Source organism: Muntiacus reevesi, chromosome 5, assembly GCF_963930625.1.
Source record: "Muntiacus reevesi chromosome 5, mMunRee1.1, whole genome shotgun sequence".
In the NCBI taxonomy this organism is placed as follows: Eukaryota; Metazoa; Chordata; class Mammalia; order Artiodactyla; family Cervidae; genus Muntiacus; species Muntiacus reevesi.
This window is the reverse complement of record NC_089253.1, coordinates 124,175,805-124,193,369: the sequence shown is the minus strand read 5'-3', so window position 1 is coordinate 124,193,369 and position 17,565 is coordinate 124,175,805. Positions and strand designations below refer to the sequence as shown.

At 62.3% G+C, this 17,565-nt stretch overlaps 2 protein-coding genes across 3 annotated transcripts in view; both read left to right on the top strand.

Annotated features, from left to right (window-relative positions):
• The first annotated feature begins 14,298 nt into the window (after positions 1–14,298).
• On the top strand, positions 14,299–14,841 carry ASCL5 (achaete-scute family bHLH transcription factor 5). Its single transcript, XM_065936398.1, has one exon. It carries the CDS (start codon positions 14,299–14,301, stop codon positions 14,839–14,841), a length of 543 nt encoding a protein of 180 aa, XP_065792470.1.
• Positions 14,842–15,961: 1,120 nt separating this feature from the next.
• The window catches only part of CACNA1S (calcium voltage-gated channel subunit alpha1 S), a 57,943-nt gene continuing 56,339 nt past the window's right edge, over positions 15,962–17,565 (top strand). Inside the window, exon 1 of one of the 2 annotated variants that reach the window (XM_065936344.1) lies at positions 15,962–16,374. In XM_065936344.1, the coding sequence (XP_065792416.1) occupies positions 16,223–16,374 (152 nt within the window). In that variant the 5' untranslated portion in view covers positions 15,962–16,222. The remainder of the gene's footprint in view (positions 16,375–17,565) is intronic. The other variant, XM_065936343.1, reaches the window with a different exon arrangement.

Sequence of the window (17,565 nt, the reverse complement as noted above, 5' to 3'; positions counted from 1 at the left end):
CCACCAGAGAAGCCCTTGAATACTGGAGTGGGCAGCCTATCCCTTCTCCAGGCAATCTTCCCGACCCAGGAATGGAACCAGGGTCTCCTGCCTTGCAGGCGGATTCTTAGCCAGTAAGGTCAGTCATCCCGTACGGGGAGGGGGTGGGGCAGAGAGGGAGGCATCAGCCTGCTCCTTACCCAGGTCAGCCCCAGCGCCTTGGCTCTCTTGCTTCCTTGGGTCCATTCCTACCCTGAAGCCCCCACTGTGGGTGTTCAGCCTGGCCTGTGCCCCGGGCAGCTCGGTGCTTCTCCCAAGACTGAGCGACACCTCGGGCTCCCGGCCTGCACCGCCTCTCCCAGCCCTCCAGGGTGCTGTTAGCCCTTGGCGTTAATCCTGGGCCACCTTCCTGTTTGTTCTCCCTCTGCCCGCCCCGGCAAATCCTCCCCGACTGCTTCAGGAAAAGCCAGGCCATTAGGCGTGGTCTCGCCGCTTCCTCACCCCAACCCGCAAAGCCTCCTTCCTGCTTATCTCGACTGCTTTGCTTTGATCCTGGAGATGGCATGTCCCTCCTGCTCAAAGCCAGCCCAGCGGTCCCCTCTCTCTGGGACTTCCATCACCTCCACGCTAGTCCCGCTTCCAGTCCCTTCCAGACTGTCAGCACGCTCAGTCTCCTGCCTGAAAGACCCGTCCCGTCCGCGGGCTCCATGCTCACCTCTGGCCCCGGGGGTCCCCTCCCCTTCCCTGCAGGACCCCAGGCGTGTCCTGGCTCAGCGCTCCGGCCCCCCGCTGCTCTGTGAGGGGTCCTCCTGCCCAATATTGCAGTTTTCCAGGTGGTCCTGCTGAGCCCGCTCAGCTCCATCTACAGTTTAACGTCTGAGTTCTCTCCCTGAGACTGTTCTCACCTGTGGTTTTGTGGTGTTAATTCTAGAATGCCCGTCTCTAGCCCAGACTTGACCCCCAGCTCCAGACCATCTGCCTGGCTTTTAGCTGGACCCTCCCTTCAGAGACCACAGAGACTGTCAAAATCGGCACGTCCGAAAAGTAAACTCATCCTCTCCCAGAAACAGGCTGCTTTTCGGTTCCTTCATCTGGGCGCGTGGCGGTCCCACTGGCCGAGATGCTCAGGCCGGAAACCTGCCACACTTCGCAGCCTGTGGGATCCCAGTTCCCCGACAGGGAACCTCCCTGGGGCCTGAATTCTTCACTGAGACCCTTGTCTGCCTGCCTCTCTGGCCTTTGACCCCAGATGGATTGGTGGGAGTTGCTGGTGGGACCCCTGAGGCCCTGAGAGGGGTGTCGATGGCCCAAGACATGTGCTCACGGGGGGTGGCGGTGCCTGCCGTAGGGGCCCTGCGTCCCCCGCAGGAGACGCTGGCAGGAGCTGCCGCCTCCCCCAGGCTCCCGAGGGCCACTGCCCTGTCTTGGAGGGCTGGAGAGTGGGCAGAAACGGATGCCCAGGTCTGGCTTCTCTGCCCATCCCTGAGGACCTTTCCTCAGTGCCAGGGAGCTGGCAGGGTGGGCGGGCGGAGCCGGCCTGGAAGCGGGATGGATCTGGCTTACTGACCCCGCTCAGCCGTTTCATTCCCTCACGTCTGAGCCCGTCTCCTCCATAGTATCCCGTGGCCTGCGGCCTCATCAGATGAGGGGCAAGGATGAAAACCCCCAGAAGGCCGGTCTGCCATCTAGTAACGCAGGCAGGGCGTTAGAAGTGGGTGCAGACCGCAGCTCTGCCTCTCTCTCCACGGCTGTGTAAGGAACACTTTGCGTGTAAAATGCCTGGAACCACCCTGCACTCGGCGTCACTAAGACAGCACTCCGCCCGCCCAGCCAGAGGGCCGTCCTCGCCGAGAGCTCGGGGCCTAGGACGCCAGGGGCCCTGGCCCCTCGCTGGCCCACCTGAGGGAGCTCTGCACTTCCTGGGGGCTGGGCCACTGTGGCCCCCAGCTGGGTGTGGAGCGAGTGGCTGCAGGCGGGCTGACCCTAGGGACTCCTGCATCCGGGCGGCACCGTGGGTGAGGCTCCCCCGGGCGTCAGGAGCCTGGCCCGGCCCGCCGCCCCTCGCCGTGTGACCGGCGCAGACGCGCCCTCCAGACAGGCAGGAGGACCTGGAACCAGAGGCGACTCCAGCTGGTGCCCGGGAGAGCACTTTCTACTCAGCGGTTATGTGGTCATGCTAATAAACTAGGTCAAAACGGCGTTAGCGCAAACGCGTGACTGTGTGAAAGTCGTGTGAAGGGGGCAGGTGGGCACGTGCAAGGGGGGCATCAGGTGCTCAGATTCCGGAAGGAGCAACATGCAGCCCTGCCGCTCGGATCCCCCGCCCCTGAGGTTGGATTGCAGGCCGCCGTCGGCCCTGACGCCTCTTCACTGCCGCCTCCCCGTCGGCCTAGTGGGTGACAGAGCGCCAGGAGGGTCTCGGCCTGCTCTGCCAGCTGGGCACGGCAGCAGGACTCAGAACAGTCTCCGCACGGGCCCTGACGCGGAAACCCCGGACTTCCCCAGTCGGGAGAGGATTTGTCGTGCAGCGGCCAGGTCTGGCGGCACCTGGGTCCGGGCCAGTGCTGACCCTTCCAGCTGCGTGGCCTGGGGAAGATCTGTGCCTTCGTTTCCTCGGCTGGGAGAACGGGAAGAGGAAGTCATGTCCCAGATGAGTGTGTAAGTGCCAGGTGGGTGTGATTTGTGTCTGCATCAGATGTGAGATGTGTCCCCACTGTGGCTCCAGGGGGGCTGCAGGCCCGTCCACAAGGGAGCAGCTTGGGGCTCCGCCTGGGGCGAGGTGACAGGAGGGGCGGAAACACGGGGCTCCCTTCCCCCCGTCTCCCCCAGCGCAGTGGGCTTCATGTTAGGGCTGGGCGCCCAGGCCCAAAGCCACACCAGCCTGGCCTAGGCCACATCTGTCCGCTCTGGGTGCCAGCTTCCTCCACTGACCACCGAGGAGAGTGGCCTGGGCGGCCTCCAAGAGCCCCGCCGGCTTGGTGGCCGCGAGTCCTGGCGGGTTGCCCGGCGGCCCCCAGCCCTGGGGCCACGTCCCTGGAGGGGCCACTGTCCTGGCTCCCAGTCAGCCCCAGGGGTGCCCAGTGACCGCCCACCCAAGCTGGTCTCACTGCAGTCTGCCCGGAGACAGGGCCGTCTTCCCCTAAGCACAAGCACTTCCCCGCGGGAGCCCCTGCGTCTCCCTGAGCCCCGGGCCACGTCCTCCTGCTGCACAGGTGCCCAGTGAGAGGTTCTCCGGCCGCGGGCCGGCTGCGTCGGCCCTCCCTCGGCCCTGGGCGGGCAGCCCTGGAGGACAGCATCCCCAACGCCCTGGGCTCCAGCCGGGGCTGCGTGTGTGTCCCTGGGACGTGGGAGCCAATCATTGGAGGCGGGGCGGCCCCCTCTCCCCCACCCGGGGCCCATCCCAGATCAGAGGCGCCCCCAGCCCGCCCCCCGCCCTCCCCTTCTGGGTGTGTCGCCGTTTGAAGCTTAATCGGGTAGAGTGTACCTGGCTCCCGAGCCGGCGGGAAGCCAGCCAGAGGCGGCCAAGGACGCAGCAGGGGACGGCAGGCCCTCCCGGAGAACCGGTCCCGTTCTGCAGCGGAGTCACCGAGCCGGGGAGCAGCCCAGAGGGAACGGCCTCCTGGCGCGTGGCGGGGGGCGCTCAGCCACCTGCCGGGGGAGGGGTGGAGGCCGGCACCCGTGTGGCCTGGGGCATCGCCGCCAGCGGGGTCCATCCGTGGGCTCACCCTCGGGGCCACTGCCTGCCGCCTGCCAGTCCCCGGAGACTGAAGTGTGGGCCTTCTGGGTGGACATCGTCCCGGGAGGCGTCCTGAAAAGGAGCTGCAGGTGAGGGGTGACGGCTGGGGGAGGCTGGGCCCGGGGCTGACATGGGAGTGGGCCCGGGGCTGCAGACAGGCGTGCAGCAGGCTGACGGGGTCTCATCACGGCCCTGTCTCTTAGGGGCTGAGGGACCACAGGCCACTGGCTGGGCTGGCTTCCCCCATCACCTGTTACATGGTTCCTGCCTCGTCACACGGCAGTGAGGGTCAGACGAGCCAAGAGGTCGCACTCGTGTTCAGCACAGAACAAGGGCTAGAGAAGTGCTTCTGTTGCTTTTTCAATCCTGCCATTCATGCAAGCGTGGGCTTGCTTAAGCTCATGGAAGCTCTCCGAGCCTCGGTTTCCCCATCTGCAAAATGGGAATGAAAAGTCACCTCCAGGGGGTTAAATAGTTTCAAGCACAAGGCAGGTGCCCTGTGAGGGTTCCCTGTCAAGTCAGCTGAGGTCTGTCCCCGTTCAACCCCCAGATTCCCTGCATTCAGGGCCCAGGCTTCTCACCCCGCTGCCAAAGGAAGCCTCTGCATAGAAGTTGCACATTTTCAGCCCAGGGCCTCTGCAGAGCTGCTCTGCACGGACATTAGATGGCAATGTGGCCTGTGAGAGCACCTGCTTCCCAGTGGCGCCCTCCGATCAGGCTGGGGCACTCACGTGTGACCACACACACGGGCACCCCTGGGGACCAGGAGAGGGGCCCGCCCTGCAGGAGGCGGCTGGGACGCGGCAGGCACGGGCCTTCTCCTGGGGGAGCGAGGCACACAGGTGGTGGGGGAACAGCAGGCCAGAGACCCCCAGGGAATGTCCCCAGAGGCACAGGCCTGAGGACTCGGGGAGAAGGAGAAAGCAGAGGGCAGGAGACGGCAGGGTCGCTGTGGACACGGAGAGACCAGGCTGTCTGCACGGGGGATGGGTGGCCGGGGGTCGGGGGTGCCCCAGGAGGGGAGCTGCCCAGCTCAGAGGGGAGATGGGGAGGAGACGGGGGCCACGGGGCTGAGGGCTGGGCTGGGGGCGCGAGGTAGGGCAGCGGACACAAGGGCCTGTGGTCCAAGGGAGCAGTGGTTAAAGCGACCTCTGGAAGAGGGAGCTGAGTGCAGAGGAGTGTGCCCGGGTGGGCGTGCGGGCAGGCGGTGGCCGGGATGCTTCCTCGCAGGGTCCCCCAGGGCGGTGCCGCCCCACAGCGAGGGCCCGGCTGGCCCCAGGTCCTGGCTGGGAGGTGGTCGTAGAGGCCGTGGTTGTAACCACATTTCGGCCAGGCGCAGAGAGCTCCGACTCTCACTAAAATGTGGAAACCTCGTGAGACAGACGGGAGGGTCCTGGGTCATCCTGAACCCACAGGGGAGGGACCCGGGGGCACCTGCCAGCCAACGTCCTCCCAGGGACTCGGGGTGAGGACCCTTCCTCGTAGGGACGTGCAGATGGCCCAGGGGGTCACGCGTGTGAGCAGGGGAGTGCGCTTCTCCCTGCAGACCCAGGCCACGGATCTGTGTCCCAGACAGCCCGCGGCCTGGTGTCACCTCCCACTGACAGATAGCCCGGATCCACACCGGGGGGGGCTCAGGAAAACTTGAACTTCTATTCTGCGACCCCTGAAGGTTTTTTCCCACGAGACCCCAGTCACCTAGAAGGGAGGCTCCCTTGGGTGGTGAAGAGAGCGGAACTTCCTCCTCCGTCCCCAAGTCTGTGACGGCAGGGGCCTCGGGTACCTGGGGTCGGCGCGGGGCAGCAGCCCTGGTGGGAGACGGGCACGCCGCTGGCCTGGCAGGCAGCCCGTGGGGCTGGAGGCTTCCGTGCTGTCCCCCCAGCTCGAGGGACTGGTTGCCGGGTCAGACAGCAGCCCCCGCAGAGTCGCCTGCTTTAGGCTCACGGTGCCTTTACAGCCCCTGGAGGGTGATTTCCCTTCCTCTGTCTCCTCCCTGGTATCAGCCCTGACTAATCCCAAGTGCTCTGAACCCCCTGGAGGGCGAGTCCTGTGCCGGCAGCGACCGGAAGGCCTTGCGGGATGTGCCTGGGGCAGCAGTGTGCATCCCTCCGGCCGGCTAGGCCCCCGGCGCCCGCTGACCTTGTAGCTAGGGTCCCGCCTTTGCTTCCCTCCCCCAGCCCCCCGCCTGCACCCCCAGCCCCATCCATTCCCACGAGGCTTTGGGCATCTCTGAGCTTTTGCTACCCGCACCCTCTCTGGAGTCTGCTGAGGGCCCGCTTTAGCTTGGTGAGGGCTTCACATTGGCACTGGGGGGCTCTGGGCTAAGCGTCCCGATGTCGCGGCTCCTCCCCACCCCACTGTGTGCCGCTTACAGCGGGGGCAGGGGTGGGGGGGCTGCAGCACACCCTCCTGAGCCGCCTTTGCTCCGAGTCTCAGGCTTCCCCTCTCCTCGGGCTGCTAAGGAACACTCATTCCTGGCAGCCTGAGAGTGCTCGGCCAGCCCAAGGTGTACGCCAGCTTCTCTCGAACGCCACGTTCCAAATGCATCAGCTGTGTGACCCTGGGAAATCACTTCAGCTCTCTGTGCCTCAGCCCTCCTATCTGTAAAGCAAGGGTGACGATCGTCCCTACTTGGAGGATTCAGTGACTGTGCATGCATGTGCATGTGTGTGCATGCATGTGCGAGCGTGTGCGGGTGCGTGCGGGCGTGTTCGCGCCCAGGCGTCACTGAGGAGAGTGCCTCCTGCCGGGGACACCGCCCTGTGTCTTCACTTGCTCCTCACCTCCTTCGGCTCTTGCCTCTCAGAGCCTGTAGCGAGCAGTGTTTACCCAGGAGCCCCAGGCCTGGGGGTGGATCTCGGCTCTGCGCTCTGCCAGCCGTGTCACCCTGGGCAGCTCTGTGACCTCCGTGGGCCTCCGCGTCCTCATCAGTAGCAAGGGGCCGCGGGCCCCCCAGGGCTGTGGGGAGCACGCTCAGAGCGGAAGCGAGGTGCGAGGCGCCGCCCTGCCTCACCCCCCCCCCCCCCCCGCCCGGGCACAGCAGTCCGGGTGGTCCCCTGGGAGTGTCCCCGAAGGGGGTCAGGGGAGGTTTGGCGGGCGGATCCACCCGGCGGGAGGGTGCTCACCGGCTGCGTTCACCTTCAGAGACTTGTGTGAGCGCAGTCGCCCCCGCCCCTCAGAGACCTGAGGAGAGGTCTGGGCCCTCGTGTACGGGGTCCCCCCTCTGGACGATCCCCAGGACAGACGTGGCTCTGGGAGCTGCTGGACGCCGTGCTGGGCGGGGGGCGGCACCTGCTGCCCCAGGCTCGTCAGAGTCACACTGGAGGATCTGAGTGCTCCGGGGGTCCTCCCAGGGCCCGGCTGGCCGTGCCGGCAGTGCCAGCTGCCAGGGATCCCTGGCTCGGGGCTCGCGTACGGCTGAGGCATCAGTGCCCCCATTCTGCAGGCGTGCAGACTGAGGCCTGTGCAGTGGCACCTTCTCCAGTCAGGCAGAGCCCAGGACCCAGGCTGGGAGGTCCGGCCTGCAGCCCGCCTTCCCCGTGTGGGGCTGCCACTCGCCCGGGGCTCCTGGGCCGTGAGCCGTTCCTGGGAGCCCGATGGTCCTCCTGGGGGCTGGGGGCAGCTGCCTCCAAAATCACCCCCCATGACACCCCATCGTCATAAATGCTGGGTACAGTCAGGGAGTTAGGAAGGATGAGGCCCTCTGCCAACGCTGGCCCCCAGGAAATCCTGTAAAGATGAGGACTCTTCCCCCTAAGAGTGGGGCGCCCCTGCCTGGCTAAGAAGGTCCTCATGGCTCAGCCTGGACACAGCCTGGTGAGCCGACCCCCGCCATGGGACCCAGGCGCTCCCGCAGCCCCTCTGAGCCGCCAGCTCCTCCTCTGTAACAGGCTGAGGGCTCCGGGGCACAGAGAGCTGGGCGCCCACCAGTCTGGCCTTGGAAGGGCCCTGCCCACGGCCTTCCTTCTGCGCTCCCCTCCCCCTTCCAGAGTCCTGGCAGGGCGCCCACTCAGGGCTCTGCAAGGCTCCTCTCCAGACGTGGCTGCAGGAGGCAGCCTGGGGCAAACCCAGGCAAGGAGGATGGCGTAGGGGGCTCACAAGCAGCCCGGCCTCGTTTGTTCGTCACGTGCCAGCGGGGCACAGGGGCTCAAACCAGGCGCCCAAACCCTGCGGCTGTCCGGAGAACGGCGCGTCACTGCCTAGCCTCGAGGGCACTCGTGGGCTCGTGGTCGCCAGGCCTGATGCCCCTTCTCCTTGGTCAGATCAGAGTATTTTAGAGATTCTGAAATGATCATTGTTGAGTTGAGCGTGTTGAATATAGATGGGGGGAGAGGTGAGGCTATCCTCCTAGAAATAATCACCGGCTATCAGACAAACTCCCAAGGGAGATTGTGACATTTCTTATTTAAAAAAAGAAAATCATTTGCTTATGCTGGAGATTTTAAGGTGAAATTCCCTGAAATGTATTCTACCCAATGTGGGGAGGCTTGAGAGGCCCCCCGGGGGTTTCTGGGCTAAAGGCAAGCAGCTCTCCACTGCAGGGTTTTCTCTGGGATGCGTCTCCAGGACAGGATGAAGGGGCTCGTTTCTCGAAGTGTCTGACCACGGAGCACTCTGGCGAGAGCTCTCAGCAAACACCTTCCCTGGAGGTGAAGGCCACGCGTGCTGTCACTCCAAGTCCTTGGCTTCCTTACAGGAAAGCAAGAGCGTAGGGCTGGGGGAAGGGGGCCGGGGGGCCAGGTGACAGTGGACACCTCGGAGCGGGAGGACCCGGGTGGGCAGGCCGTGCTCCGGAATCATCAACGAGAAGCTGAGATGATGCACCGTTGGGGTGGGGTGGGGGTTGTGGGCAGTGAGAGCCTCCGGCAGGATGCGGACAAGGAGCTAACAGTGGGGTGGAGGGGCGGGGGGAGGCAAATGCCCCTGATGCAGAATCACGAGCAGCGAGGACAGGGGAAGGGAGCCCGGGAGACCCCGCTGGCAGCTGCCTGGCCAGCGCCCAGGAAGGAGCCCAGCCTGCGAGGAGCCAGGTCTCTAGAAGGGTGGAGAGTGTTGCTTCAAGGCCTCCCTTCACTAGCCACTCGTGCCTCGTGGGCGGGGACAGCCCCAGGCGCTATCTCAGAAGCACACTTTTAGCTAGTAAGTTGGTTCATACTGACACAATCTGCTGTTTTTTTGTTCAAACTCCAAAATATGTTTAATGATACATCTTTTCTGTATCTGTATATGATGAACGGTTAACTGATGTGAGCTGATCCACCCGCTCTGGGAGAAAAGTAGTCGATGTTAATGGAAAATCTCATGGCTCTTTTTGGGGATCCTCCCTTAAGCTGAATTTTCCAACAGCCCTGGGGACTCAGGTTCCGGGAGGGAGTCCAGTGGATTCCCGACCTTGAGTTTCAGCAAACTGCAGCTGCTATTGCTCCTCACCGCCACGCGGTGTCGCTGTCGACAATGGTTCCGCCCAGTCAGGGCGCAGAGGCCACGGACTGGTCCCCAGCCGCTGGTCAGATCCCGCTGGGGTTCTGCTGATGGAGGAGGAGCCCGGTTCTCGAGTTCTTAAGCTCAGGCAGGGGCCTCCTGGCCGGGCTCCCGGGGGTAGGGCTCCAGGTGCTTGACTGTCTACCTGGTCCTCCCCTCCCGTGGCCATCCTCCTTAGAGCACGTTCGAGGGGTATTATCTTCCCAGGACCACCAGCTGGCCTCTGGCACCACTCTGGCCTGGCAGAGCTCAGACAGCGCCCTCATCTGAGCCTGCAGCAGAACAGCCCCTCCAACAGGAAGCATAGATTAGTAAGAGGTCAGAGCTGCTCTTTTGAACTTTTGATTCAAATAGGAAACTCTAGGAGAAAGAGAGGGCGAGCTGGGGTGTGTGGAGATGGGTAGGAGTGACAGTTCATGAGATCACTAACTGTGGAACCTTGGGTAAGTAACCTCACCTGTATGAGCCTCAGCTTCCTCACCTCTAAACCAGATGAAATGGGCATCCCTGGCAGCTCAGTCAGTAAAGAATCTGCCTGCAGTGCAGGAGACCTGAGGTCCATCCCTGGGTGGGGAAGATCCCCTGGAGAAGGGATGGCAACCACTCCAGTATTCTTGCCTGGAGAATCCCATGGACAGAAGAGCCTGGAGGGCTACGGTCCATGGGGTCACAAGAGTAGGACACACGACTTAGCAACTAAACCACCACCAGCTCACAAGAATGGTGTAGGAATAAATGTGATGTTTCACTTGAAGCACTTGGCACGAAGCCATGCACATCAAGGGTAATAAATGACAACTGTTAGTGTTACTATTTCACTAAGCATTTTGTGACTGGCTCCATCCCAGTTCCCAGGGCAGTCCCATGCACAGACGCCCTCTTGAGGATAACCTACACCCTATATCCTTCTGCTCCCCGCCAGGGTAGAGCATTCCACAGAGGAAAACACGGATCACAATTCACCTGCAGCCGCGGCCTCACCTGAGCCCACTGCCACCTTATCAGTCAGTCAGGTCAGCCGCTCAGTCATGTCCGACTCTTTTCGACCCCATGGGCTGCAGCACACCAGGCCTCCCTGTCCATCACCAACTCTCGGAGTTTACTCAAACTCATGTCCATCGAGTTGGTGATGCCATCCAACCATCTCATCCTCTGTCGTCCCCTTCTCCTCCTGCCCTCAATCTTTTCCAGCATCAGGGGCTTTTCCAATGAGTCAGTTCTTCACATCGGGTGGCCAAAGTATTGGAGTTTCAGCTTCAGCATCAGTCCTTCCAATGAACACCCAGGACTGCTCTCCTTTAGGATGGACTGGTTGGATCTCCTTGCAGTCCAAGGGACTCTCAAGAGTCTTCTCCAACTCCACAGTTCAAAAGCATCGATTCTTCGGCACTCAACTTTCTTTAGAGTCCAACTCTCACATCCATACATGACCACTGGAAAAACCATAGCCTTGACCAGATGGACCTTTGCTGGCAAAGTAATGTCTCTGCTTTTTAATATGCTGTCTAGGTTGATCATAACTTTCCTTCCAAGGAGCAAGCGTCTTTTAATTTCACAGCTGCAATCACCGTCTGCAATGATTTTGGAGCCCCAAAAAATAAAATCAGCTACTGTTTCCACTGTTTCCCCATCTATTTGCCATGAAGTGATGGGGCCAGATGCCATGGTCTTAGTTTTCTGAATGTTGAGCTTTAAGCCGACTTTTTCACTCTCCTCTTTCACCTTCATCAAGAGGTTCTTTAGTTCTTCTTCACTTTCTGCATAAGGGTGATATCATCGGCATATCTGAGGTTATTGATGTTTCTCCTGGCAATCTTGATTCCAGCTTGTGCTTCTTCCAGCCCAGCGTTTCTCATGATGTACTCTGCATATAAGTTAAATAAGCAGGGTGACAATGTACAGCCTTGATGTACTCCTTTTCCTATTTGGAACCAGTCTGTTGTTCCATGTCCAGTTCTAACTGTTGCTTCCTGACCTGCATACAGGTTTCTCAAGAGGCAGGTCAGGTGGTTTGGTATTCCCATCACTTTCAGAATTTTCCACAGTTTATTGTGATCCAGACAGTCAAAGACCTTGGCAGAGTCAATAAAGCAGAAATAGATGTTTTTCTGGAACTCTCTGGGTTTTTCAATGATCCAGCAGATGTTGGCAATTTGATCTCTGGTTCCTCTGCCTTTCCTAAAACCAGCTTGAATATCTGGAAGTTCACGGTTCACATATTGCTGAAGCCTGGATTGGAGAATTTTGAGCATTACTTTACTAGCATGTGAGATGAGTGCAACTGTGTGGTAGTTTGAGCATTCTTTGGCATTGCCTTTCTTTGGAATTGGAATAAAAACGGACCTTTTCCAGTCCTGTGGCCACTGCTGAGTTTTCCAAATTTGCTGGCATATTGAGTGCAGCACTTTCACAGCATCATCTTTCAGGATTTGAAATAGCTCAACTGGAATTCCATCACCTCCACTAGTTTTGTTCATAGTGATGCTTCCTAAGGTCCACTTGACTTCACATTCCAGGATGTCTGGCTCTAGGTGAGTGATCACACTATCGTGATTATCTGGGTCATGAAAATCTTTTTTGTATAGTTCTTCTGTGTATTCTTGCCACCTCTTCTTAATATCTTCTGCTTCTGTTAGGTCCCTACCATTTCTGTCCTTTATTGAGCCCATCTTTGCATGAAATGTTCCCTTGGTATCTCTAATTTTCTTGAAGAGATCTCTAGTCTTTCCCATTCTATTGTTTTCCTCTATTTCTTTGCATTGATTGCTGAGGAAGTCCTTCTTATCTCTCCTAGCTATTCTTTCTCTTCTGCATTCAAATGGGTATATCTTTCCTTTTCCTCTTTGCTTTTCGCTTCCCTTATTTTCACAGCTATTTGTAAGGCTTCTTCAGACAGTCATTTTGCTTTATTGGATTTCTTTTTCTTGGGTAATATCTTGATTCCTGTCTCCTGTACAATGTCATGAACCTCCATCCATAGTTCATCAGGCACTCTGTCTATCAGATCTAGTTCCTAAAATCTATTTCTCACTTTCACTGTATAGTCATAAGGGATTTGATTTAGGTCATACCTGAATGGTCTAGTGGTTTTCTCCACTTTCTTCAATTTCAGTCTGAATTTGGCAATAAAGAATTCATGATCTGAACCACAGTCAGCTCCTGACTAATTGTCATTTATTTATTTATTTACAACTAATTGTCATTAGATGTAAATAAATGTCTGATCTCTATCAAATTATATTTAAATAAATTGAATATGAATAGTCAGGGATCACACAGGAGAGGACAGTCTGGATCTCGTATTTTTATAAAACAAGAGGACTGACTGCAAATAATTTTGAGCACCCCTTCCATGCCCAGCTCTGGCAAGGGACTGAGGGGCACTGCCTAATAGAGAGAGCACGCCCTGCCTCCGGCAGCTTACTGTCTGCTGAAGACTCAGAACGCACAGCCTCGATCGCCCACGTCGGGGGCTGGAGAATTCAGGCAACCAGCACAGGCGGGACTGGGGAGGCAGAGGGGCCACGACCGGCCGGGTCTGTGTCAAGCGAGGGGTGAGGCCAGGAGCACGCAGTGTCAGGGGAGACTGGTGCTGATGGAGCGAAGGGGCCGTTTGGAAGAGATTGTCTGGAACCATGCCTTGAAGGAAACTTCCCTTGCAGGGGGGTCCCTTGGGGGCCATGGAGCGGGGAAGGGGTATGTGGTTTGTCCCGAAGCCTCATGCGCTCATTCGAGAGCAGGTCCTTAGGGGGCTGTTGACTCCCCAGAGCCCCTCAGTGCAGAGGGCGGGGTAGCTGGGCCCAGCCTGGGAGCTGGAGGAGGGGGTGGTGAGCAGGTGCAGGGGCTTCGCGGGGGTCTGAGCGCGTCCCCCACTGGGGACAGAGTCGGCCCTCTGTCACACGGAAAGCCTGGCCCGGCTTCCGGCCCCCGCTGCCCCATCACTGCCCATGGGGGTGGCGGGACCCTGAGGTCTCCGGTGGGGCGAGCACGATAGCAGATCATGTGATGGGGCAGAGGGTACCGGTGGGGCACGCAGACATAGGGAGAGGGCGGGTCAGTGACGACAGAGTGGAATCTGATAACCGTGGGTGAGGGGGCTGGGGAGGGGACGCAGCCCAGGCCAGTCATTTGTAAAGCGACAGCGCCCCGGAGTCTGGGAAAGGCCGTGTGTAACTTAGTCCCGAGACCAGCCCAGCTTCCTGCCTCATCCCCCCTGTCAGTTATGCAAGAAGCACTTATCTGTGCAGACTGCGCTGGCGGGCTCTGCCCTCGCTCACGGAGGCAGGAGGGACAAACCCAGGAGGCCTGAGCCAGCACACGCCCCCTTCACCCCCTGCCCCCAGCTCCCCACTCCTCCCCCAGGCTGGGGGCCTCCGGGTGTGAGGCCCGGCAGGTGGGAGTGACCAGACCTGCCCCTCACTCTCAAGGGAGAGGACATCGCCGGGCACTTTTATAAGGCAGGCCCTGGAGGAGGTGCCTTCAGGTGCATTTCTTTTCTTACTTGGTCCTCATACAGTACTATTCTGGGAAGGATGTTTTAATTCTCTCCCTACTGGAAACCGTGGCTCAGAGAGGTCACCCCAGCAAGAAGGGGTGAACGGGGATCCAAACCCTGCTCCACGTGTGTCTTCAGCAGCACATCACCTCTGCTCGTGATGCTTACAATCGCCTTGGAGGGTCGCGGGGTGGGGCCCCCACAAAGGAGCCCACAAAGAAAGCCCTTTTCTAACTGACATGTCCACTCTCCTCTTTAGAGACGGTTCCCCGGGAGCCTCAGCGGCGCGGCGCACTCCAGGCAGCAGGCCAGGGTCCCCGAGGGCGGCGAGGACCAACAGCGCAGCGCGGGCCGCGGGAGCCACAGGGTTGCGCCCCTTGGAAGGCCCGTACCCTGCGCGGGATCCCGCCTCTGCGCGGCCGCCCAGTCCGCCGCAATGGTGCGCCTTAGGGGGACCTCGGAGCCTCCCCACAGAGCGGAGAAAAGCGCTGACCAGTCCGTGCGCCCCCAGCCGCGGCCGGCGATGTGACTCGCCCCGCGCGCAGGGCGCGCAGACCCCAAGCCGGGGCGACTTGGGGCTCGCTTGGGTCCGGCTCCGAGCGGCACCATGAACGACGACTTCTGCCGGGCGCTGGCGGCCCGCCGGCCCGCGGCGGCCCCCGGGTGCCTACCGCTGGGCATCGGGCCCCCTCCGCGGCCGGCGCCCCCGGCCGGCGCCGAGCCCCTGGGCGCTGTGCCCTTCCTGCTCTACCCGGGCGCCGCCGGGCCGCCCTACTGCGACGCCTACGCGGCCGCCTTCCCGGGCGCGCCCTTCCCCGGCGCCCTGGGCGCCTGCGACTACCCCTTCGAGCCCGCCTTCATCCAGAAGCGCAACGAGCGCGAGCGCCAGCGCGTCCGCTGCGTCAACGAGGGCTACGCGCGCCTCCGCGGCCACCTGCCCGGCGCCCTGGCCGAGAAGCGGCTCAGCAAGGTGGAGACCCTGCGCGCCGCCATCCGCTACATCAGGCACCTGCAGGAGCTGCTGAGCGCCGCCCCCGACGGCGCCGCGCCCCGCGAGCCCCGGGCGGCGCCCTCCCTGGCGCCCGACTCGGCCGAGCCCTCCTGCGGCTCCTCCTCGCCCTTCCTCGAGTCGGAAGAGTGCAGCCACTGAGCAGGCTGGGGCCGCCGGGCTCGGGGCGCGCCGGGTCCCGGGGTCCCCGCGTCCGGCGCTCCGGGGTCCGCCGCATCCTCCCTGCGCCAGCGCCACCCCGGCCCCAGCCCTGACAGCCGGCGGACAAGGGGCACGAGAGAGGCCACCCCGGGGTCGCCTCCCGCTCGGCCCGGCCCGCGCGGGAACATGTCTAAAAGCCCAGGTTCCGGTGTGTACCCGGCCACGGCGGCCCTGATCCGTACCCCGGGCCACAGGCGCAGCCCAGAAGGCGAGCCTGCTTTGATGGGCGGGCCTCGCCTGGACTCTCCAGGAGATGGCCTCAGACGCCAGCGTCTCTCTGGGAGCTTGCCGGCCGGCCTCCCAGGGACACCTAGGGGTGAGCTGCAGGCCAGGCAGCTTGCACTCGGCGCCGGGGGGAGGGGGGTGGAGGCAGAGCGTGTGGTCCATGCTGCCCTCTGACTGCCTTAGTGGAGGACCCCCAGCCCCCAGCCCCCAGCCCCCAGCGTGGCCTTTTCCTTTTTCCCAGGTCGGGAGAGGACTGCTTTTCCCCTCATACTGCACTCTGTGGGCATGCAGGCCACGTGGGTGTGTAGCGCCTAAATAAAGATGCTGAGTTCTGTGGTTCCGGGTCATGGTCCACCCTCTTTTCCCTGGCGACCCAGCCTCCTTCCACTCAGAGCACTTGCCTCCGGGGTGTGTGGGGTGTTCTGCTCACTCATGCATTCAGCTGACGTTTACGGAGAACTCAGTACCTTCCAGTAAACGGGGGGGACAGAGTCCCAGGGCAGACACCTGCCCCTTGTAGTCGGGGCGGGTGGGGTGTGGTGGGGAACAGAGGTGTGCACGCCCAGGAGCCCCCACCCCGGGGCGTGGGGCGAGAGTGGAGGTCTTGGCTGAACGGCTGCGGGTCGAGATGGCAGGAGGACTGCGGACCCCTCCTGAGCCGAGCCACCCATCACGTTTTCTGGACGGTGCCGTGGGGCAGGGAGGGGGGCTGATCCTGACTCCCCAGAGCTGGTGTCGGTGGCCTCTCCGTGGGCCCAGTGAGGCTGGGGGCTCCCGATCACCTCCTGAACCCTCTGTCCGCTGCTCCAGTCTGGGCCCGCGTGTGACCCTCCCCCTGCCTCCTTGGGGACATACCGGGATGCCGCCGGCCGGGCTGAGGAGGGGTGACAGCTGCCTGGCTGCGGAGCCCGGGACTGGCCAGCGGGGAGCCAGGGGAGGCTAATTTTACCCCTGGAGCAGCGAGAGTGATCCCGCCCCGCCCGGCTGGCTCAGCAGGCCAGGCGCCCCAGCTCAGCCGCCCAGTCCCGGAGGTGGGGGCGCTGGGACGTGGGGAGAAGAGGGCAGCGGTGGGGGAGCAGGACAGGCCACGGGAGCCATGGAGTCATCCCCGGCCCAGGACGAGGGCCTGCGGAGGAAGCAGGCCAAGAAACCCGTCCCGGAGGTCCTGCCCAGGCCGCCCCGGGCCCTGTTCTGCTTGACCCTCCAGAACCCCGTGCGGAAAGCCTGCATCAGCATCGTGGAGTGGAAGTATCCTTCGGGGCCGTGCGGAGGGGAACGGGGGGCTCACAGATCTCAGGCTCTGGGGACCGGCACCGGGGCCCGGGCTGCAGCCGGGGGCCTTTGGGAAGGCAGCCCCGACAGAGGGCCAGGGGCTGGGGGTGAGGCGCAGGGCCCCGAGGCCGCCTCTGGAAGGTGCTGGAAGGTGTGGAGGTCCTGACATGGGAGGGGGTAGCGGGGGCCGGCGGGCCGGCTGGGAGGCCGGGGGGTGGGCACCGAGCTCTATGCGGCCGCACACCCTGAGCACAGGGATGTGAACCCCCCTCACGCTGGCATCAGCTCTGGGAGGAAGAATGATGAAAATGCCTGTCTTGCTGGGGACAGGGGGCGGCGGGGGGGAATGGAGATGAGGACAGAGGGAAGGCCATTGTCATGGGGGTGCTGAGCGCGCTGGCTGGGAATATTTGGAATATTTCTGAGGGGTTTTGGAAGACCGGGCTCCCACCAGCTGTTGCCTAGAAGACAGTGAGGGAGCTGGAGGGGCAGGGAAACCCGGGAGCCGGGACGCCTGGGTGGGACCGGGCCTGCCCCCACAGCGCTGTGCCCTCCCCGGCCCCCTGCCCGCTCCGTCTGGGGAGCCGGGGGCCTCTCTCGCCTGCCTCCCGGCGCCTCTCCAGGCCTCTGCCCTGAGGCCACATCTCTTCAAACCCGAGGAAGGAGGCTGGGAAGGGCACGGGGCCTTCCCGCGAGCCGTGGACACAGGGCGCTCCCCCACCGCCCACTCACGCACAGCTCTGCTCCTCCGTCTCCACCCCCACCTCCCATGGTGGCCTCCCCCAGGGCCCCTGCTGCTCGCCAGCAAGTCCAGGAAGCCTACGGGTAGTCTCCCCTGCTCAGGCCGCAGAGGCCAGGTTTCGGGGCGCACACTCGCTCCCCGTCCCGCCCCGGGGGCCTCTCCCGACTCACACCAGCCCAGCCTCCCCGGCTGCTCCTCCGAGGCCCCGAGGACTGTCTGACTGTAGCGTCTTCGAGGGGACAGAGGGGCTGGGGGCCGGGTGAGGGGTGGGGTGTAGGGACTGAGATGGGACTCAAGACTCCCTGAGCGTTGGAGCCGAGTAGCCCCCAGACAGGAGCCAGCGCGTCATGTCCCTGCATGTCTCAGTCACCCCCTGTTGGAGGAGGGTCCCCGCCGCCCCCACCCCAGGAGCAGAAGAGCCGGGC